Raw genomic sequence first — 24,812 nt, forward strand, 5'->3', positions numbered from 1 at the left:
CACATAATTAGAAGTTGCGCACTGCAAGCCTTTTGATGTACATTACAGAATAACAACTTGACACCAGGGCACCTAACAAGTTGAATAAGGAAAAAAAAAAAAAAAAACCTCTTAATTTGGAAAAACCAGGGAGGGAAGTAATGAAAAAGCTAGGAGGGGGCAGTAAATTAATGAAATGAGCTCCCCATTACTAACTCATAATTTTAATATTAAATGCTTCAGGAAACCCATTATCTTTGATGGTGCCCTGAGGATGACAAATAAATGGACTTATTAATTACTGCATTTTATTCAACAATTACATATGCATAAAGCTAAAGGCATATTTGGAAAGAAGGTACAGAGAAGGTAAAAAAAAAAAAAGATAGAGAGGGAGTGAAGATGAGATCACCAACCCAGAACTCCCACACGATAGTTTAAGGTGATGACTATCACGGTGCCATAGCTGGCCAGCACACTTGCATCAATCATATTTCCACTGCCCTCCATGTAGGACCCTCCGTGGATGTACACCATGACTGGTTTGGCGCCTGTGTCCCGGATATCTGTAAAGGGAGAAATAAAAATAATGGAGCCTGAACAAGTTACTGAGTTAGTACAATAAATCTCCAAGGTCAGGTTAGCTGACACTTTCATAGGAAGAACCAAGGAACAATCAAGGAGCCTCAATTCACAAACATTAGACAAAACATAAAGGGGGATGTGGTAGAGACGGCCAATTCAACACACACCGGGAATAGCCCCCTGTAGCTCTACCATCACCTTCCACAGCACTGAATGCAGAAGCAAAAAAGCATGCATTTCATGCCAAAGACTAGACAAGCACTTTCTCAGGACTGACTGTGAGATATCTCCATTGTGAGATTGACGGCAGCTTATGAGAATACGCACAGTCCTGTGAAAGAAGATCACAACAAGGTTGTGAAATGAATTCCCCAGCAAGAAACATGGCACTGCCCTACTTACAGGAGAAAGTCATGGACATCAAGCAAAGTATATGGATATATTAACATGAACAGACAAAGAGAAAAGTACTTTTCTGCAGCAGGCGAATGTGTCGCCTCGGCTCAATCTAAAGAAGGTATATGTAATGCTTACAAGAAAGGAGTAGAGAGGGTTAAATATGAGAAATAACCCAAAATGTAATCATCCTACTCCTCACTCACAGGGATTGCAAACCAAAAATAATGATTTGGGAATCGGCAATGAACGCAAAGAAAAGGTGAGGATCATTTACTGTCTATCTCTAGACCTATTCATCGCCAGCTCTGGAAACAGAATGCTGCATACTCTGTACCCACATGAGACACCGTGCTGCCCCCACCCGATGCATTGGCCATTGTAAACTACGCTTCAGCACTCTAACTAGCACGTTAATAACACTAAAGCTTACCAAAGGAAAGAACATTCCTAAATGGACCAGAAGAAAAACGCTAGAAAGAACAGGTGCAAATCTGACTTGACAAATGGACTCAGTAAAAATAGAAACTGGGAGTCATGGAGGAATTGGGGAAGATGTGAGATTTAAGAGATGAGCAGTGCATGAAAAGTACATGAATACCCTGTTGACATATTTTTCTAATGGATGGAAGGAGGGAAGGAGTGATGGAAGGAAGGTATGAGGATGACAAGTTCCATGCATCAGCCTCAGCCAGCAAATACCTCCTTCCTCGTCTTCGTCATTATCCGATACCTCTTCCCCCTGTTTCTTAGCGCTGGGTCCTGAGCAGAGCAGGAGACCGAGCCGAACAAATAGAAACAAACAAGAGAATTCAAGAGATAACAGGTCTAGAGCGTAAAGAATATGAGCTCTTACCCTGGGGTTGGAGGACAGCTCTCAGAATGAGGGGTTCTTGTACAAAGAAAGGTCAGACTAACACTGAAATACTCTGGGTTCTGCACAAAGCTACAAAAGGGAATTTTCGGTGGACAGGTCAATACTTTTAAGGATATCAAGTAATTACTTTTACAATAAAAACTTGATGTCTTTAAAAGAGATTGTTCAACATAGTGTAGACTAAGTGAAATGTGCTAATTCCTGGCTGAAGTGGACAATATCTCCTATGTGACATTGTTTGCGAAGACAGTTCTTTTATACATATCCTACTTGGTTTAATAGGTTCATAAATCAGACATGGCAAAAGGCAAAAAGTTGTACTGTAATATTCTTTAACTGAAAGGGGAATAGGATTAATTTTATGATTGAAGTACGATAGGGGCTATATCCTGGAAAGGGTTTGTGTGTATGGGGTGCCACGGAGGTGAAGAAAGTGATGGTGTCATGTGTAAGAGGTCTAGTAATACTGTTCATCCTTCATGGTCTAGTAATATTATTTATATGTAACACACCTAGACCCTGTTCGTAATCAATAATAAGCAATAATTAAAATTAAAATGCAACTGTTCCCTTTCTCAGAAACATATACATGTATATACACAATATGGACAAAAGTATTGGTGCATCTACACATTCCACCTACAGGAGCTTTCATCCTACCCCACTCTAAATCCACAGGCATTAATATGGAGTCGCCCTTCCACTCTCCTTTGCAACTATAACAGCTTCACTCTCATGCAAATGTTTTCTAAAAGATTTTGGAGAGTGTCTGTGGGAATGTTTATGATGAGAGGGATAGGCTCGCAACCTCCAAAGTTGTTTGATGGAGTTGAGGTCAAGTTCTTCTCCACCAAACTCATCCAACTTTGTCTATATGGAACTGGCTCATGGGCAACAGGAAAAGACCTGCCCTTAACTGTTCTCAAAAAGTTGGGAACAATTGTCCAAAATGTCAGCAAGCTGAAGCCCTAAGATTTCCTTTCACTGGAACTAAGGGGCCGAGGTAAACCCCTGAGAAACATCTCCATAGCATTATCCCTCCTCCACCAGACTTTACAGCTGGGACAAGGCAGGTCAAATTCTACTGGCATTTGCTAAACCCAGACTGGTCCAATACACTGCCAGAGAGAGGTGTAATTTATCACTCCACAGAACACGTTTCCACTGCTCCAGAGTCCAATAGTGGCTTTACACCACTCCATCTGACGCGTGGAGTTGTGCTTAGTGATGCAAGACTTGCGTGCACCTGCCATGGAAACCCAAGCCATGAAGCTCCTAGCACACAACTTTTGTCCTGATGCCAGAGGAGATTTGGTCTCTGCAGTTACTGAGTCAGTAGAGTGTTGGCCACTTTCATGCACCAGGAGCCTCAGCACTCGGAGACCCTGCCTTGTATATTTACACACGTTCGTAGGATTCATAAATACTTTCACTCTACTGATCGTGGATTATTTGGCCAGGGAGAAATTTCAAGAACTGACATGTTGTATTGGTGGTACCCTATTAAGAGTACACATTCAAATCCAGTGAGCTCTTTCGAATGACCCATCCCATCACAAATGTCAGTAAGGGCAGACTGCATGGCGTGGGAATTCATTTTATACACCTGTGGAAATGGGACTGAATGAAGAACCTAAGGTCAATGATTAAGATGTGAGTCCCAATACTTCTGTCCATATAAAGCATGTGTAGACCCTCCAGGAGGCTACATACCATCTTTTGCTATTTCATCTACACTGGTCTGTCTAACTTAATTTTGCATGCTGTATGTGCCAGTTACTCAAGAAGCATCTATCGCTATGGAAGGTTGGTTTTTGGACAGAATTACATGGTCATGCCTAGATCTTAGGCCTATCGTTAAGGCTCTAAGTGTCATCAATTTGTCATATACTACACAAGAAACCTGATATAATGCTTAGCATATAGGTTTATATTTAAGGGGCAGCCCACACATGAAATGAGTGCCTAATGTTGAAAATTACAAAACTAGGAGGAAATTAAGTGTAGTCATTTCATTAATAAAGGAAATATGAAAAGAATAGTACTACAGTATATGACCCCAACAGTAGTTTACAACCATGTCTGCACTAATTGTGTACTAAACACATAATGTAAGAATCTAAAACAGCAAATGGTACTACAAGGACACTTGGGAATGGCAACCTTTACAACCTAAAAATTTTGGTTCTTGTGGATGTAAAAAACAACAATTACTCTCTGAATCCCCTGCTGCTCTGGTGGATCCTGCCAGTCCTGCAGTGATGACATCCCATCCATCAGTCATTCGGCTACTGCAGACAGTTACTAGCCTCAGTGGTGATGTTTGACACATGACCACTGAGGCCAGTGATTGGCTGCAGTGGTCAAAACATCATTACTGCAGGACAGGCGGGCAACATAGAGCAAGTAATTGTCATTTCTTTATTTAACACTTCCTGCTCTAGGGCAGCACTTTTTTGATCCAGGAAAACTTCTTCAAATAAGCAGTTTTTGTTCTTGGTAGGGAAAATCGCCAAGAATAGCATCTCAGCTGAAAAACACAGCATTTTTCACATCAATGGCTAATTTTATATATGATCAAAAATATACTTGTTATACAGATTTATAGCTGAAGGACGCGCGTCAGTAGGATGTCTTGTGATGTACTGTATGTTCTTCCTTGTAGGTATGTAATGGATTCATCTCCAACAACAAAAAAAACCCTATAGGTTCCACATACAGACAGGCAAACAGAAGACAGACAAAAAGACAAAACACACATTTACATCTCAACGACTAAAGTTTTGTCAATGAATGGTAAAAACACCTATGCTGGCCAGAAATGGTATGATTAGATAACATGGACCAAATACAGAAAGATCTCTGTCCAGTGAACACAAATCTTTCTTTTAGGAAGGGAGGACAGGCGTTTCGCTTGTCAAGTGCCACCAGCAATATCTATGAGATGCTGTTGATAGTACGAGGAGGCTGGAGAGTCATCTCTTGATGTATGGCCTCCACCACATTAGTTATTAGTTTGTTTTGTGGGTTTAAAATATAAATCTTTTTATTTTGGTTACTGCTTCATCCAAATTGTGGCTGTTACTGAATGGAATAATGGTAAACTATGGTTGGTGCTAGTGGCCCGAGGGTGGTGTATGAAGGGAAATCTATATGGCACTGCTGTATTCAACAGGATAACACTCGGGCACCAGACCTCCTCCAACCATACTGAACGGAAGAGCAACTGTTATTACTTTCTGATGGAGGCATCTCTAAAAGTTGTATTTTGTGCATTTTTATTGGGCTTTTAATATACCTGTGGTGTTTGTTCCTTTCATGTGTATTTTGCTTTTTTCCTTTTCTGCCTTGTCTAAACAGGTTTTTAGTTAAATTAAATACATAAGGAAAATGTTGTCCACGAATATATTGACAAAAAAGGCATGTGCCTGTGTTTAGCCATCAACCCATCGTGGCTGAAAAGGGAAAGCTGGCCGACAATGCCCTAGATTATGTAGAGAGATATTTAAAGAGAACTAGACACAAAGTCAAAAGTGGCAAGTTTTGCTCTTCCAGCTGCTCCCCTGAGTGTTCTTTTTCTTTTCTTTTTAAATCCGCCATACGGTTCTCGAGATAGGAGCATTTTTATTTTATTTCATTCTTATGGTCTTTGCCACGGGAGTGTGTCTCACAGAGCAGCCTAAAGGTACGCCACCAAATAATCCTTACGCTCCGTTGTAAAGACCATAAAAATTAGTATCAATTAATAAGGCCCATGTATCTGGCAGATTAAAAATAGAAAGAAAAAAAAAGAAAAACAGAATACTGAGAGGAGCAGCAGGAACAAAATAAGAGCAAAAACTGTCCACTTTGGACCTGGCGACAGATCCTCTTTAAATGAAACATCGCAAAACTTAAAACATTAAATAAATAAATCTCCAAAGACCTCCTAAAGCAATCCGCTAATGGGTGTGAATGTTATTTCACAGTATTTTTATAGTGACTTGTGTTACCAGATTTTAGATCACAGACTCCAAATATAATGATATGGATTTTTTTTTAGACCTTATGAGGCTGATGTATTTACTTCCAATCCATGTCAAAACTCAATCTCAACTCACCTAGTCTGATTGACAGCAATTCAAAATCCCTCTATTTTGCTTCTGCTGAAGTCCCACACTGCTCAGTACAAGCTGCAGCTCTCAGCCAGGCTGTGCGGATGAATACACTTGGACTCACGATCACTCTAACTGTTCAAATGGACTCAAAATGTTTTGGGTTTTTTTCATAGTAAATACACCAGCCTCATGAGGTCTAACATATCTATTTAAAATCCAGAATCTATTGTGAAATGTGGCGACAGATCCATTTTAAACAATAAATTAATCCTAAATCAATCTTACAGCCAGAGACAAACCAGCCTACATCCCTGTCACTACTCCCCAAACCTACTGAATCAATAGTCTGAGCTCAGGAAAAGGAAGAAACAAAAAACAAGAAACAAAACATTTTAGCTGTTTGATTGCAATCTGATTTCAAAGAACAATATCAAGTAAGAGAGTGATAAACTTTTTGTGCCTTGTATTCATTTACTTTTCGCTTTTACCCATTAATTATTATAATTAGTACCTATAAAGACACCCAGAGCCAGATGGGCTTCCACTGCGGTCCTGGCTGTTTAATTGTTTATGTGCAGCAGTTGCACTAACCGCACATCTAAAGACTTTGACAAAGAGACTGCTTCTGCTGTCTGCCCATTGGCACCCCGCAGCAAGATTGTAGGGTACCGATGGGTTGCCCATGAAGCCAGAGGCCTAACCATGAGCTCCATGTCTGTCAAATACAGCAGCCTATCAGATCCTGCCAGGGGCGGCGTGTGTTAGGTTACCTGTCAGTCAAACACTGACAGACGTAGTAACACACTGTACAATATAAATTATACAGTTGTATCAAAGGATCGCTTGTTCAGTATCGTTAATTCTGACTTTTCTAATAACCATATGCTACCATTCTTTTGTTTTTAAGTTACTGATGTTGAAGAGGTTGTCCACTACTTTTTCACTGATGATGTATCCTTAAGATAGGTCATCAATGTCAGATCGGCCTGGGTCCAAAACCCGGCTCCCATACCAATCAGCTGCTGCTTGTGGAGCTGCTCCGTCTTTTGATAGTGGCCGCAGCAGGGTACTGCACATTCGCCTCCTATTGATTTGAAAATAAATAATAATGATAATAAAAAATGTGAAAAAGACCCTAATTCTGGGCAAAACCAACATATAATTTGGTATCGCAACATTTGCAACGACCCGTACCACACACCCCAAAAAAATGTAAAAACTATATTGGAATTGCTTTGTTTATCCTGCCTTACAAAAAAAAAAGTGATCAAAGTTGTGTAAACCGCAAAATAGGAAAATAAAAAACAAGCCCTTATACAACTTTATAAACAAAAAAATAAAGTTATCGCTCTCAATATTATGACCTCTCCCCTGGAAAAAAAAATGTTATAAAAAAGTTTATCTGCTGCAAAAATAGTAAAAAATATATAAATTGGGTTTCACTGAAAGTGCATCAGGTTTCAAAATAAAGGTAACATGTTGATTATACTGCAGGATGAATGACGTATAAAAAAAAACTTTCCCCAAATTTGTGTTTTTTTTATTCAACATTGGACGAAAGATAAAATAAAAAAATTGTATGTACCCAAAAATGATACAAATAAAAACTACAGTTTGTCCGGCAAAAAAATGAGTCTTAAAACAGTTCTATCTACAAAAAATAAAGCTATTTAGCTAAGAATATGGCGCCTAACGAAAAAAAAAGGATTTTTTTTATTATAAGTATTTTTCTGTGTAAAAGAAGTAAAACAAAAAAAATAACAAATAGAAATAAATTTGGTATCATTTTAATTGAATTGACTCGCAGAGTAAAGATTACATCTCAATGATCCAGAAGGGGGAACAGTGTTAAAAAAAAATGCATATATATAATCCAGAATTGTTTTTTTTTTTTTTATTCATTCCACTTCCCCAAAAGTATAATAAAAAATGATCAAAAAGTTGTATGCAGTGAACAATAGTACTAATAAAAACATTTTACCATGAACAAATAAGCCCTCAAACAGCTCTGCTAACAGGAATCTTAAACTTACGGCTCTCAGAATGAGATGACACAAAAAACAATTTAATTGCTTTTTTTCAAACATTGTATTTATTGTGCAAAAATAATAAAATATAAATAAAACTATACAAATTTGGTATCGCTATAGTCGTACGGACCCAAAGAATGAAAACAACATTTCATTTTTTCAGCACAGTAAATGGTTTAAATTTTAAAATGTTAAAGACCCAATGGCTGAATTTATGTTTTTTTTTAAAGTTTTCCATAAAGAGTTAATAAAAGTTGATTATTAAGTTATATTTACCCCAAAATGGTGCCACTGATCGGGTGATCGCCAGCATGTTTCCAAGGTCCAATAATAATAGTCTGACAATTAAAAGCTCATCTAAATGGACCACAAATTGCTAAATTTAAACACCTCCACTTTACAGCTAAGCGTGAAATAAATTCCACAAGAAAACTTCCAGTAAAAAAGGTCCGGAAAAAAAAAAAATCATTGCCGCATCCTCCATTGGGGTCCAGGTAGTAAACTGCTGGATATGTGGACAGATATGTCTTACAGCTCAAATGATTCTTGGGTTTGTGCTTCTGCAGCTCAGCGACATTACAGCATCTTGACATAATTTATGCTCCTTGTTCATGTCTAACTGTTCAGTTATGTCCTGTAGTACGTTACACAGGGGAAATCTGCATGGAAAGAAGCCCAAGTATGTCCAGAGTTACAGAATAAATCCTTAAAACACAAATTATGTAATGTACACCCCATGTTTAAGAAATGGATCACATGGGAAATCTGCAAAGAAAGCAGCCTCGGAATATACCCGGGAACAGTACGAAAACACAATGTCCATTCCATGTTTAAGAAATGGATTACAGGTAATTTATGCAACGTATACTATCAGAAACCTAGGCGATTTCCATTCAGTTTTACACTATTTATATCGCAAAATCAATGTTAATTTAAAGGGCTTTCACATGGCTGTATAAAATATGTATTTTTAAACTGACATGTTTGAGTGTTGTCCATTTGCAGATGTAAAAAGCCCATTGAAGTCTGTATTGTATACAGATGAATTCATAAGTGACTGTGTACAGTATATAGTATTTCATCTGTATTTCAAAGAGGTTTTATTGTGTGTTTCCCACTTCTCACTAAAAGAGGGACCACATAGTAATAAGGAAAAAAAAACTGAGGATACATGATGGCTCATCGATATATTAATAATCCGAATGGAGGTATATGCCTAAATAGAATTCACCTAATGTTGAGGTCAAGTTCTTTGTTCATTTTATTCAGTAAATTGAGCACATCTTAAAAGGATTGTCCAGTGGCAGAAAAATAAAGTATACAAAAAAAATTCATTTATTTTTTACCCTATTTCCAAATCTGCCAAGATTCTACAATTTCTGGTCTCCTCTGCTTGTTTTAGCAGCTTCGCTTTCTCGTTCATTCCAACACAGGTTGCATCAGTGATACAATGGAAGGGGTCTGTCTTGTTCCGTTTTTAGCTAAGCCAGATCCCCTTTTTGTCTCTAGATCATCCGTGATGGAGAAGGGGGCAGATTTAACAAATTAATGGGACATACTGCAAGATCCCTTAATCCTTTTCCGCTATGGCCAATTTTAGTTTCTGCACTTTTTTTTCAATTTTCCTGTCGACAAAGCTGTATAAGGGCTTGTTTCTTGCGGAACAAGTTGTAGTTTTGAATGACACCAAATCACAATTCTGCCACTGTTTTTTTTTTTCATTAAGGCATTTATATTTTACTGTGATTTTTTAGCATTCTGTACTTTCTCCTTTTGGTTTGGATCTGAAAGTTAACTCCTGAGATCCCAGTCACTTTTCTTCAGCTCATTAATTTCCATAGAACAGTTTGACAGTGCTGCTCACCTCCCACTTTCTGTTAGCTCCTGAACAGAGATGGGCGAACCCGAACAAAAGAAAGAGAGGGAGAGAGAGAGACAGGCAGAGAGAGAGAGAGAGACGGAGGAAGAGATTTTTCTTTTCTTACAAGTTTGGGTCTCTACTATTTTCAATGGAATTCGGGTGTTGGTGAAAGTTCGGGCACTGTTCTGGTACCCAAACCGAACTTTCTCAAAAGTTTGGGTCAGATACCAGAACTCATACTTCAACCGGTCTGCCAATCCCTACTTCTGATACAGGGGTGCTTTTATCAGTCCTGCATACTCACAAGCTGGTAATCAGCTTCTTGAGTAATTAATCACTGATCACATTCCCCATGAGCTGCTAAGCAGTGCGTTTGTCCAAAGGCACTGTTATCTCAATATGTAAATGTACAGGTAACTTGCAGACTTTAGGACAAGTGCACTGAAAGTCACAGTAGAACATTCAGTTCAGCAGCAGGATGATACTGCTGAAACCTAACTCTTCTCAAGGAGGAATGCCCGCACTCCAGCAACAAGGAAATCTGTTGGCTGGAGAATAGCGAGCTACTGAAGACACAGAGACTAAAGAACCCTATACACATTAGACTAACAACAACCAAACCCGCTGATATTGTCATGTTCAGCCAACCGTTTAATGTGTCTGGGGGGTGCCTGCCAACATATTGTTGTGTAGATGTCGATCGGACATGTCTGATTTTGGACTACCGATAGTTTATCTCTGGGACAACAATACAACCAGAACAAAAGAGCGCTCATCTATGGGAGACTAGACAGAGATGGCTGTTGGCTGAACGATTGGCAGAAGCATCACTCAGCCGACAGCCATCTAATAAGTCCCTTTAAAGAGGACCTGTCGCCAGGTAAAAAATGCCCAGTTTTTGCTCTCATTTTTAATCCTGTCGCTCCCTAGTATGTCGTTTTTTTCATTCTTTAAGCCCTCCATATATTTTTAGAAATATTGTCTTTTTTATTTAGTGCTAATTTTTAATGTTTTTACCAAGGGAGAGTGGCTCAGAGGATTCTCTGGGGTCATGTCTTCAGGCTTCTCTTCATTACTACCCTGTGGGCCATGCCCTCTAGGTAAAGACTATAGAGATTCACACTAAAAGAAAGCCCATATCTCTGGAGCAAGTACTGGTACTCTGTATCCAGCACTCGCCCCAAGGTTCAATAAAAAAAATTGCCATTTATTAGATTAATTAAAAGTCAAAGGTATAAAAAATATTTTAAAAAATACACGTTACGCATTTCAAACCCTACTCCCTGGGCTCTGTATCATAACTGGCACCATTGAGGTTTAATGAATCTAGTAAATGGCAATTTTTTATTGAACCTTGGGATGAGTGCTAGATACACTGCTTCAACTTAAAGAATATGGACACCTTTAATGTCCATATAATTTGTATTGCTTCTTTTATACAAAAATGCTAGTATTTGTAAAGCCACAAAATACATAACCATGAAGCTTATGAATAAAATCATATTTACACATAGGAAACTGAAGTTTTAACCACTCTAAGTATTTCAGCCCTCGGCCATAAGCAGTATCTATACACTCCACTTCAAATGAAAATTGGATCAAATTTAACATTTGTCCACCAGCAGCAAGAATATCTTATACATGTGGAAACTATTTGATGGACTTTACCAAGTTATGTAAAATAATCAATTATTGTAATTTCCTAATATTCTTTGGGCCTGATTCAAAGTGTTTTCGCCAGATTTCTGAAAATTTTGCGACTGTTGGCCTTCGCCAATCCCAGGCCCGATCCGGCAAAGTGAGCCGAGCACAGGCGGGATGGGGTATGGCAAATTCATTGTAGAAATCTGTCTACAGGCATCTGACTGCAAGCACAGTCTCACATTGGATGATCCTGGATCCTTCCTTATGGTTTCCAAGACTTGTAATTTCGTAGCAATATTATATAGATATATATTCTCTGAGATCAGCCATTGCCCCCATTCTCCTCCTTACTTCCCTATATCATGCTTTAAAGGGAATCTGTCAGTAGGATCAACCTTCCTAAGCCGTCTATATGGACATGTAGGTCATAGGAAGCTGAGTAAAATGATACTTTTATATCTGGAAAAGAACTATCTTTAGATGTGTTTGAGATATAAATATCCGACTGTAGTTTTATTAACAAAGGAGTCCTGATCGCCAAATATCAAAGTCAGTCCCAGTTCCCAAATGTTCCACTTACAGCTTCTGTACAACACAGGAGAGAGTTTCCTGGGTGCACACGTGACCGTGCTGGGTACGGGAAAGTCCGGCTCGTTTCAATGGGTGACACTGCCCTCTTCTCTGGATTGTCTTAACTATTGAAATGATATCAGAACAAATTTGTGAATATAAATATATTATTTAGTTGCTTATATCTATATTTCAAACATAATTCTTTTCAGGTTGACACATCATTTAACGCATCATCTCTACAGCAGGAAGATAGCAAAGTACAGTATACTGAAAGAATGTTTTATTTAAAACACAAGGACAATGGCCATCAATGCAGATGTGTCCTTCATAGGGCATGTACTTATATCCGAGCGTACTTGGAAGGGCTGTGGTAAATAGGACCTGTCCCTATTCCTGACAAGTCTATTATGGTAAATATATTTTTTTTACCTGGAGCAACTTTTCTCGTAGTTTTGCGTAGTACTGTTCCTCTGTATTTCCTCTAAAATATTTATTAATAAATTGACAGAATAAACTAGGTGTTGTAATTCGGCTTCTCAAAGGGGTGTATTACTACACAGTCTCACACTATCACCACTGATTGCACAATGTCAGTGTTCAGAGACACCCCCATCCTCCCCGCCCAACTGGCAACACCAAATCAGAAAATTATCCTTAAAGGGGTATTCTCATCTCCAAGATCCTATCCCAATATGTCGTAGGTGTAATAATAATAATTTTAGCAAATACCTCCAATTAGAAATGTAGTATAGTTTTCTGATTCTCTATCTCTTTCCTCATGTGCAGGCATTGCAGGATCTTAGGTATCCATGGTCACGACCACTACCAACTAGCTAACTGTCACTATATCAGTGGCCATAACCATGGATACCTAAGGTCCGGCAATGCCTGCACATGAGGAAAGAGACATAGCAAATACTATACTACATTTCTAATTGGAGGTATTTGCTAATATTATTATTATTACACCTACTACATATTGAGATAGGATCTTGGAGATGGGAATACCCCTTTAAATATTCAAGAGGAATAAAAGAGAAACAGCACAACCCTGAATTTTAAGAAAACGAGCTCTAGAATTGTTATTTAAAAGGATTGTCCATCTTTGACGACAATTTTTATTTATTTTTTATTTAAAATCCAGTTTGTGCATGTTAAACTGGCCACATCATGAAATAGTGTATGCAGAGCTAAGTAAAACATAGTTTTTATTTTTTAAATTTCACCTCTCCTTTGTGGAGATATTAGCTTGTAAAGTTTAAGTTATAATTTATGTTATAACTGGGTGTTACCAGAGATTTGTCTCTGTGGGTGTGTACTTCTTCCCCTGAATGAGGTTGACCAATCATAAGACGGCAACGTCATGCTTGGGGAAAAAAATACACTCCCGCCTCTCCTTACTGATCTCTAAGGCTACTGTGTAGAAATACAGCAGAGCTGAGATATGTATAATCACAAATACTTCTAGATCTTATCTTACAGTACTGTCTACTCTCACCCTCCCACCACACTGACTACCATCAGATGAGATCTGGAAGTGTTTGTAATGATACATATAAACGCTGCTGCTGTGGACAACCTCTTCAATGAAAAATATTTACTTAAGGTATCTTATGAAGTGATGGGTTTCATCATATAGACATGCAGGGTTGGTGGCAGATACTCTAAACCGTGAGAGAAAGCTGATTACTAAGAGCCAATGAAGACACAATCTATTGCAGGGAAGAAGATGGTCCCACGTGACTACAAGGCAGTTGATCCGACTGCATGCTGTCATATAACTGCTATATGTATGGATTAATGTTAGGTCTGCAAACGTGCTTGGTATGGACTTTCTTTGGTACCAGCCACAAGAAAAAAGAAATTAAACATACAAACAAGTGAACAATCTGAAAAGTCCATGCTCCAATTCACTGAGATTTCAAACAAGAAATATTGGGGCCTGTGCACATCAATGACACCTGCACATCATGAAACAAATATAATCGATAATACAATAGATACCAGTCCACAATTGAAATACCACAAGGGCTCCCAATATTACAACATTAATTCATATCACCCAGAAGAACAACCTCTATATCAAAGTGTAAAAATCACTTATTCAATCAGGTATCACGGCCTTAATACATATGTCACAGTTACACCCCAGCTGCCATATTGCCTCAGTATCCAACGCAGTGTCCAGTATCCCTACAAGCCGTTCGCTCATGCTTCATGTCCATGTGAACTGAAGCCTAATGTGCCATAAGAAACTACCTCATCTAACAACAAAGTGCAGCAATAAAACACAAGCTTGTACATAACGGACGACTGAAAGGAACAGCGCTTAACATTAAATCATTAGAAATTAGCAAATCAGTAGAAATTCGAATGGTACAGATTGCTCAAATGTGGCAAAGAAATTTGATTTCCACTGAGGTTATTCAATGCAAATCAAATGTTCCTTACCTGTGCTTTGGGGACCATAAGGCATAATAAATTTGGGACGTAAAAAAAAAAAAATCTATATATTATATATATAAGAAACCCAACTACTCACCTCCCGTCTCACTACTGCCGCAGCCGACCGTCCTGCTCTCCACTAAGTATGGCCTCTTCTTTCCTCTGAATCGCATGATGTCCTCTTCAGGCCAGTTCACTCTGCGCAGGGCTTCCAGCGCTGAGTAGGCCTTTGACATCCCTAATCAAGGCCTCCAGCATGCGCCGTTACATCAGAAATCTACTCGTAAATGCCCGAAGATGACATCACGCGTTGGAGGAAAGAGGAGGCCAGAGGGAAGTGTGGATCAGATGGTGGCCTCCGGTAATGGGGGGAAAGGGAAGAGACAAAATAAGAATCCTTTTTTTCTTTATCTCTCTTCATGACCTTCTATAAATTGTCAGCTGGATAATTTGAAGATAATCTGAACAATTATCCTGTGGAAAGCCGGTAAATGTTTTAGGTTGAAATATCCCTTTACGCACATATGTATACATGTTATAACGATGTAATATTGGTTGATTTTTTAGTATTAAAAGGTTTGTCTTCTGGAAAAGAAATATAGATGTTTCTGATTAATATACTTGTTGTAATAAAAGGAGTCCTGATCTGCAGATATCAAAGTTGGTCCTGAGCACCAACAGCTCCACTTACAGCTTCTGTCCAACATAGGAGTTTTGTGGGTGCACAAGTGAGCAGTGAGGTGTATGGGTCTTGTTGTATGTATCTACACCTCAGCAAAATGGTGGCTGTCATATTGCAAAATTTTCCTCCAAAGTGAATTACAAAATTGTAAAATTGTACTGAATTTGCCTCACTGAAATCCACTCATCTCTATAAACCATGCATAACAGCAATAATATAACAATCGGATCAACTCGGACATGATCACATTTATCATTGTCTTCCATGCAAAAGAACACAAGCGTGTACAACAAACAGCAGTCCCTTTTATACAGCAGGGGGCCTTATGTTGAGTTATTACTCATGGAAAATCTTCTTCTACTAATTCATATTACTATTGGCAAAAAAAATCACTGCTTTCTGTATTTTATGTTTGATTTTACAAGGTCAGTAATTAAAATGCAGACATAAAAAGACACTAAACAACACAGCGAGACAATCTTTGCTGATCACTTGGACTCAACAAATAAGACACACGAATGTTTAACTGGACCAAACAATAAAACAAGACAAGTCTAAAAATGTAATCAATAGATATCTTTATATCTCAAACCACTTCATTACAAATCTATGTCTGCTGCTAATACTAAGGAGAGGGGAATGACAAGTGTAAGTGCAAACATTCGAATGTGCAGAAGGCAATAGAAGTCAATCAGATGTTACCTTTGACCAGCCAAGTATAAACGTAAATGATTGAATAAAATCACATTTCAATATGTGTACTTATGGATTTTTAGGACAAGCAAACTGACATGAAGAGGACAAAGACATAGAAAACAAGCTTTATCGTTTCACAATTGGAATGATAATAGCCTGTAGAACTAGAAATATACACCTCCCCCCCTCCTAATGCAAGGAAAAATAAGAAGGATAATCACTAGATTTATTTTGGAAGTTGTAAGAGTTAAAGGGGTATTCCCGTCTCCAAGATCCTATCCCAGTATGTTATAATATTAATATATGTAGGTGTAATAATAATAATAATAGCAAATATCTCCAATTAGAAATGTTGTATAGTTCTTCTGATTCGCTATGTCGCTTACCCCATGTGCAGGGCATTGTAGTAGCTTAGGTATCCATTGTTACGACTAAGAGCGAATTAGTTAGACATTTCAAATTCGGGTTCATGTTCTGGGTTCCGGCTTGTTCGCGCCAAAAAATCGGCTCCGCCCATGAACATCCCTGATTTGCCACACTGTCACACTGATAGCGTGGCAAATCAGTGATGTTCATGGGCGGAGCCGATTTTTTTGGCGCGAACAAGCCGGAACCCAGAACATGAACCCGAATTTGAAATGTCTAACAAATTCGCTCAACACTACTTACGACCACTGTCACTATATGAGTGATCGTAACCATGGATGCCCTGCACATGGGGTAAGCGACAGAGAATCAGAAGAACTATATTACATTTCTAATTGGAGGTATTTGCTAATATTAGTACTACTTCTACTACATATAGGGATAGGATCTTGGAGATGGTAATACCCCTTCAAGGACAGAGTAAGTGTATCCTACATCTAGTCAGTGTGACTATTGGAAAACAGTTTTTATGTCATCCATTACATGGGAAAGTTAATGAAGCCACACAAAGGTTGACACAATTTTGCACCAAATCTTTCCTTTTATCTTTTTGCGTGAATCCATGTGGCTTGGCATCTACAAGATTTCAGTTTTTGCTCAATGAGACTGTAAATCATTTTCTTAGTTTTACAGTTGTAGTTTGCATGTTTCCTCAATACTGATGTGTTATCACTGTGATGATAATATTTTAGGGCTACTTCATTTCTGCAGATATTTTTGTTTTCTCAAAACAGTTGCATCAGTTTTTAATCTTTTTATGTCATTCAGCTGTGTAAGTCCTGCCTCAGTTCCTTCAATGATTACCAAAATAACAATCTGAGCTGCTCTCTAGAATTATGGGCTAATTTACCTCTCCTGTTTTTATATGGAATTCGTCTGGTTTCCTACTAGTTTTTGGGTTGGTGTTTGTCCTTGCCACACACCTTGGGATTACATACCTCCTTTCCTACATATTTTCTTGTTGGGTTTTCGGACACACTCCTTGGAAATCCGTTTTACTGTAAAATGAATAAAAGACTCCAAAATAATAGGAGGTTCCACCCTCGGGGGGTCATGCAAGCCCAATTGGCTGTGCTCCCCCTCAAACCTCTGAGAGGAAGGAGTAGAACTTTTATGTACCAGGTGACCCTAGTGAGTACCTGCCCCATGCAGCCTCCTCCCATCTCATGAAGGATAATTAACTAATGAAACTGGATAATGGGGGCCACAAGGTAGTAGATTTAACACTGAGCAGCTCTCTTTTTTTTTACATAACATGAGAGATGCTAAGTGGTAATCTGAGGGACATAACATACGTCCATCTTACATTCCCCATTTTTATATAGTCGTTACATTGTTTGACCCAGAAACCCCACAAACACTAAGAATATCCCCACCAAGGGTTTGAAGGAATTAAAGTATTTGATAGCAATAGGAGAATGTAAGTTACAGTTGAAACATCTTTTGCAAAAACTAAGAAAAGGGCACCATATAGGTTGGGGGGAAAAGTGAGGCAAGACTCAGCGTAGGTGAGGAGAGTGAAGCGGAGTCTAGGTGATCAGAAAATGGGAGTCAACAAAACAAAAAGCAGGATTTTGGTCAAGACCAAATGAATAAAGGGTCAAACATAATGGGCTTGGGAAAGAGAATAACCAGGTAGGAGGTAAATATGAGAACAGGGCAGCCAAGCAAAGAAGCTCAAATAGATTTAATATAAAGGGGAGAAATAAGGTGACGAGCCACAAACAAAAAAACAAGAAATCAAAGATAATGGCATGGGGACCTGGAAATAAGAATTACGAGAAGAATGAAGAGAAAGGTTTACTCCAAAATGTTTCTAGGTAAAAACAATGATCTATAGAATCTATGATTCTACAACAAAGGAAAAATAAAGTCAAAATGGATGACTACTTAAAGGTAAGAAATAGCACAAAGGGAATACGGAGAAGCTAAAATGATGCTTTCTAGAATGAATTAATGGATACATGACCAGATATGTATGATGATGGTGGGAAATCATACGAGACAAAACAGCGGTAAACAAGACGAGTCAGTGCTGGAGAGAGGCGGTGCGATGAAAAGTCACATAACAGGTCAGGATGAAGGTTAATTAAGAAGATAAAAATGGTATGAAAATATCATTAAAATGTCAGAGATAAAGGATCACCCTTATTGTAAGGAAGCAAATCATAACAATACCTGAGCATGAAACAGTGGGGCATCATCTAATATTCATGTGGGATGATAATAGGACAAAGAAATACTAAAGGGAAAAATACTAATAAAAGAATTAATTAAAGGAGCGCTAAACCTTGAAATGATTGAAAAACATAGCACAATCATAAATCACATGTGTCAGTCTACAAGACTTTCACAGGCTTGTGAAGCAAACAATTGGAATCTGGCAGAAACAAAAAAACAACAAAGGTATGTGTCCTCCATTTCTTTTTTTTGGGGGGGGCTTTGCGCCAAATAAACCTGATAGGTTGCCACTGAAGAAAGAACAGAGAGGAAGGTTTACTTTCACAACCTAATCGTTCAATTTTCACAAAGTTTTTGCCTTACAAGCATTAGAATGGGACAAATAATTGAAGATTAAGGTGAAACCTCTTGAGACGACGTGTTTTGTACATTTTGCTTTGTTTAGCGCTCCTTTAAACGCAAGAGGGAAAGAAATGATAATAAAAGGTATAATGGTAATGTAGTTATAAAACTATACTGAATGGAAGGTTAAAAAATGAAAACGCCACAACACAAATGGTAAAGGACTTAAATCATTAAATGAGAAAATGTGAATTGGAAACAACCATATAAAAAATCAGATTGGATAGATGACTACTTAAAAAAAAGAGGAAAGTAGACAGAAAATAAAAATAAAGTCTTCAAATAAAAAAATGAGAGCTTGAACAAAATAAAATGATTAACATAACATAACAGTAATATATCATCCAATATAGAAATGAAATCAATTGGTAGTTTAGAAAAATTTTGACAAGCGGAAAAGCAAATAAAAATGTAAATTCCGGGTATATGATTTAGGAACACAGCTAAAATACCGGATCAGATCCCAAAATTTTAAGTGGAAGTATCAAATCTTATGTTTCTTTTATTCCATCTCTTTGGTGAATGAAATTAACTGTAACCCCGTTACTACTTCAATGATAATGAAGGATGATATGAAGAAATCACTATATACTGTACTTGGTCATGGAGTAATTATGAATAAAAGCAAATCGGGCACCCTTTATTCCGCTGGCTAAAACAAAAAAAACATTAAAAATGACACTTCCTCTTAAAACTGATGTAAAATACACTCAAGCATTTATGATGGTAGTAAAAAAAGCAATGAGAACGTCATTATATACATGATGAAAGTAATTCAAACAAGTTAGATGGAAGGTCAATGGGACAAGAAATGGACAGGACCTAAGATTGAAGAAAGAAAATAGGAGATGTTATAAGAACAAAAAAATACTGTATGATAGTCTGGTATTGAAACTATTACTACTATTTCATGATTAGATAATACATGCATATATTTCATGAGTGACATTATCAACTAATTGTTTAGCAGAATGGACACTGGAATTCCTGCAATGAAAGAGGCAATGACGCCTTCGGAGTTTATCTTCCCACATTGGAATCTTATCTTTTAAGCTTTTTGAAAGTTTTAGGGTATTAACAATGTTGAGGCAAATTTAATTATGATATTTTTAAAAGCACAATGACTCTTTTTAATGATATACATGTTATTATAATATAATGCAGTAACTCATCATTCAGTATAACATGTTAGTAGAGGTTTATTATTATTCGCCTCTGGTGCTAAGTAATTAAGATAACTTTGATTATATACTTATACAGCCAAATCCTGCTCTAAGAGACAGACAAACACCCATATAGCTATCACTCCTAAGCCCAAATCAGATGATTACTTGGCCAATACCTTGCAGCACATTGGCCTTCCTACGATTGCTTGCAGAACCCAATAATGGCTTCAGCGGTCATTTTCACTTTGAATATCCTTATCAGGCCAAACACTACAATTCCCACCTAATTACAAAATATTGGCTGTAAAAGCTTGAGAATGGATTCACATATTTGTCCAATACTCATCTAAGTTTGAAATGGATAATATACTGTATGTGCCATTTTCAGGGTTCTCCAATACTTGTTAGAACAAAGGGATCGTTAAAAAATAAGTGTCACTTAACTATTCCCGCAGCTCTGGGTTCCACTGCTCTATTGGCCTCCAAAGTGAAGTCACTGATTGGCTGCAGCAGTCTGGTGAATGATGAATAGGATGTCACTTCTGGTCCCAGCAAAGGTCATTAAAGGGAATCTATTAGCAAGATTTTGCTACCCCATATAAGAGCAGCATAATGTAGGGGCAGAGACCCTGATTCCAGCGATGTGTCACTTTCTGAGCTGCTTGCGGTCAGTTTGATAAAATCACTGTTTTATTTGCTGTAGATCTAGCAGTTCTCTGAATGCTGAGCTCTGTATAACCCAGCCCACACCACTGATTGGCTTTTTGTATACACTGTCAGTAGGGTAGGGCGGGGTCATACAGAGCGCATTAATACGGCAGGACTACAAGTCAGCAGGTTTACTAGTCCCTTAGTAATCTCCCACTGATAAAACAGTGATTTTATCAAAAATAAAATAAGCAGCCCAATAAGTGACACATCAAAGGAATCAGGGTCTCAGCCCCTACATCATACTGCTCTCGGATTACATGACAAAAAAAATTTGCTGTCTGATTCCCTTTAAAGGGGCTGCACCGGAAGAGTGGGGAATTAGAAAGGTAAGTAACACTTATTTCTTTTTTATGACAATATCCTTGCTCTCCCAAGTTTTGAAAGTCATAGGAACCCTCTTTAAGACCATGTGCACCCACCAAGGTTTTTTCTAGATGAAGCTGCTTCAGGAAGAAGCTAGCTGCCTTTTTTACCTGATGAGGCTTAACTGCGATATTTTTGAGCCGGCTCCGCCGCAAGCATTTTTTCTCCATAGTTTACGCTATAACTAGCGAGGGGCCTCTTAGCGGAAGCCGCCCGAAAAATGAACATTCTACTTCTTTGAATCACTTCACGGTTTCCCAACCCTGCAGTGGTAAAAGAAGTAGAAAAGACTGAACAAGTGCACAACAATGTGGTTTTTACATGGCTGCGCATTATGTTTTGCAACGCTTTCTTAGACAGGTTCCAGGCAGAATCTGCTTGAAAAAGACGTTGTGTGTGCACATATCCTAATTAAGTAAAAAAACTGGTGCTTTAAACAATTTCTCTCACTAGGCAACTAAGCAAAAGCACTAGAATTTGGGGAAACCGTGAAAAAAATGATAGAATGAAAAAGCATCTCAAAATGAAATGCAAAGAAAAAAAACAACGAAAATGTAAAATTAAAGCAAGTGTTGTAGAGTGAGTTAACGTTGCAGAAGTCCAGCACCCAAAATATAAAATACGTGATCGCCACCATGTTGTTTCACAATTTTATAAGGAATCCATTGGGATTCAGTCCTGCAACTTTTTGTTTTTAATCTACTGACAAGAAGCTGAATTGTTCATGGAAGTCAATCGTCACTGAAATCAGCTTCCACATACAGTACAGACCAAAAGTTTGGACACACCTTCTCATTTAAAGATTTTTCTGTATTTCCATTACTTTGAAAATTGTACATTCACACTGAAGGCATCAAAACTATGAATTAACACATGTGGAATTATATACTTAACAAAAAAGTGTGAAACTGAAAATATGTCTTATATTCTAGGTTCTTCAAAGTAGCCACCTTTTGCTTTGATGACTGCTTTGCACACTCTTGGCATTCTCTTGATGAGCTTCAAGAGGTAGTCACCGGAAATGGTCTTCCAACAATCTTGAAGGAGTTCCCAGAGATGCTTAGCCCTTGTTGGCCCTTTTGCCTTCACTCTGCAGTCCAACTCACCCCAAACCATCTCGATTGGGTTCAGGCCTGGTGACTGTGGAGGCCAGGTCATCTGGCGTAGCACCCCATCACTCTCCTTCTTGGTCAAATAGCCCTTACACAGCCTGGAGGTGTGTTTGGGGTCATTGTCCTTTTGAAAAATAAATGATGGTCCAACTAAACGCAAACCGGATGGAATAGCATGCCGCTGCCAGATGCCGTGGTAGCCATGCTGTTTCAGTATGCCTTCAATTTTGAATAAATCCCCAACAGTGTCACCAGAGGTAGTCACCGGAAATGGTTTTCACTTCACAGGTGTGCCCTGTCAGGTTTAATAAGTGGGATTTCTTGCCTTATAAATGGGATTGGGACCATCAGTTGTGTTGTGCAGAAGTCTGGTGGATACACAGCTGATAGTCCTACTGAAAAGACTGTTAGAATTTGTATTATGGCAAGAAAAAAGCAGCTAAGTAAAGAAAAACGAGTGGCCATCATTACTTTAAGAAATGAAGGTCAGTCAGTCTGAAAAATTGGGCAAACTTTGAATGTGTCCCCAAGTGCAGTTGCAAAAACCATCAAGCACTACAAGGAAACTGGCTCACATGAGGACTGCCCCAGGAAAGGAAGACCAAGAGTCACCTCTGCTTCTGAGGATGAGTCACCAGCCTCAGAAATCGAAGGTTAACAGCAGCTCAGATTAGAGACCAGGTCAATGCCACACAGAGTTCTAGCAGCAGACACATCTCTACAACAACTGTTAAGAGAAGACTTTGTGCAGCAGGCCTTCATGGTAAAATAGCTGCTAGGAAACCACTGCTAAGGACAGGCAACAAGCAGAAGAGACTTGTTTGGGCTAAAGAACACAAGGAATGGACATTAGACCAGTGGAAATCTGTGCTTTGGTCTGATGAGTCCAAATTTGAGATCTTTGGTTCCAACCACCGTGTCTTTGTGCAACGCAGAAAAGGTGAACGGATGGACTCTACATGCCTGGTTCCCACCGTGAAGCATGGAGGAGGAGGTGTGATGTTGTGGGGGTGCTTTGCTGGTGACACTGTTGGGGATTTATTCAAAATTGAAGGCATACTGAACCAGCATGGCTACCACAGCATCTTGCAGCGGCATGCTATTCCATCCAGTTTGCGTTTAGTTGGACCATCATTTATTTTTCAACAGGACAATGACTCCAAACACACCTCCAGGCTGTCTAAGGGCTATTTGACCAAGAGGGAGGGTGATGGGGTGCTACGCCAGATGACCTGGCCTCCACAGTCATCAGACCTGAACCCAATCGAGATGGTTTGGGGTGAGCTGGACCGCAGAGTGAAGGCAAAAGGGCCAACAAGTGCTAAGCATCTCTGGGAACTCCTTCAAGATTGTTGGAAGACCATTTCCGGTGACTACCTCTTGAAGCTCATCAAGAGAATGCCAAGAGTGTGCAAAGCAGTCATCAAAGCAAAAGGTGGCTACTTTGAAGAACCTAGAATATAAGACATATTTTCTGTTGTTTCACACTTTTTTGTTAAGTATATAATTCCACATGTGTTAATTCATAATTTTGATGCCTTTAGTGTGAATGTACAATTTTCAAAGTCATGAAAATACAGAAAAATCTTTAAATGAGGTGTGTCCAAACTTTTGGTCTGTACTGTATGTATACGTGGTTTATATTATCTGAATGTTTTATCTTAGATGACCCTAATATTATGGGGTGCATCAGCCCTTTAAAAAAAAGTATAACCATTGTAAATGTGAATACATGTGGATGCTAAACATAGACTGGTAGCAATTTTCTCCAGCTCGTTGGGAGGATGACATGCGGATGACTGACGGGAACTATCGTGATGATGAGCGGTTAAAATACAACGAAAATGAAGAGTCACTGAAATGCAAGAACTCAACAGGATGACTAATAGCGGAGGCTGATGATATACCTATGGGCCACATTGGTTACAGTAAGGGAGACTGTCAAATATGCAAATGCCGAGGAGCAGGAATCAGCAAAACATAATTAAAATATGAGAACCAGGAGCAAACACAAAAAAAAGCTGGATGACAGGTTTAAGGTTCTGTTCACACTAATCCAACATTTCCTATGAATAGTTCTTGACAGATCTAAACAAGACACCATTAAATAGAACGGTAAAAAGAAGGACAGGTTTAAGTTTTTCCGCTTTACTGCTCAGACCGGCGGATCAGGCACTGCTATTGTGCACAGCGAGGACTGCTAGTGTGAAAAGAGCCTATCATCTTAATAAAAAAAATACTTGCACTGGAGAATGGAAATGTAGCAATAATAAGATGGAATTTTACACATGAAGGAAAGTTATAAAAATTGTGATAACGGAACTGTTACAGTGTTGTAATTGGAAATGTTGAGCGATGAACTTGTATGGTCATGTTACAAAAAAAAAGACATGTCGGAAGCAGACGGGAAAATACCCTCTTCCGATAAAAGGGCACAGGTTAAAGAATATAAGAAGTAATCCGATCTGAGGAGGATTTAAAATAAATACTGACTGGATGATGGGAGAAGAGACAGTGCTGAGGGCGTGATTAGCAGACAGCACTGGTTGCGGACACACGGCATGCAGCAGGCACACTCCCCCCCTC

At 38.6% G+C, this 24,812-nt stretch overlaps 1 protein-coding gene across 7 annotated transcripts in view; it reads right to left on the bottom strand.

Annotated features, from left to right (window-relative positions):
* The window catches only part of NLGN3 (neuroligin 3), a 126,379-nt gene that overhangs the window by 11,122 nt on the left and 90,445 nt on the right, over positions 1–24,812 (bottom strand). For 4 of the 7 annotated variants that reach the window (XM_073640975.1, XM_073640976.1, XM_073640977.1 and 1 more), the window contains 3 exons: positions 17,230–17,289; positions 1,663–1,722; positions 396–545 (listed from right to left, as the gene is read on the bottom strand). In XM_073640975.1, coding sequence (XP_073497076.1) covers positions 396–545; positions 1,663–1,722; positions 17,230–17,289 — 270 coding nt within the window. The remainder of the gene's footprint in view (positions 1–395; positions 546–1,662; positions 1,723–17,229; positions 17,290–24,812) is intronic. The other 3 variants (XM_073640981.1, XM_073640979.1, XM_073640980.1) reach the window with 2 other exon arrangements.

The sequence above is a fragment of the Phyllobates terribilis genome, unplaced genomic scaffold (genome assembly GCF_046119375.1).
Source record: "Phyllobates terribilis strain yellow unplaced genomic scaffold, ASM4611937v1 Scaffold_7__3_contigs__length_470593459, whole genome shotgun sequence".
Lineage (NCBI taxonomy): Eukaryota > Metazoa > Chordata > Amphibia > Anura > Dendrobatidae > Phyllobates > Phyllobates terribilis.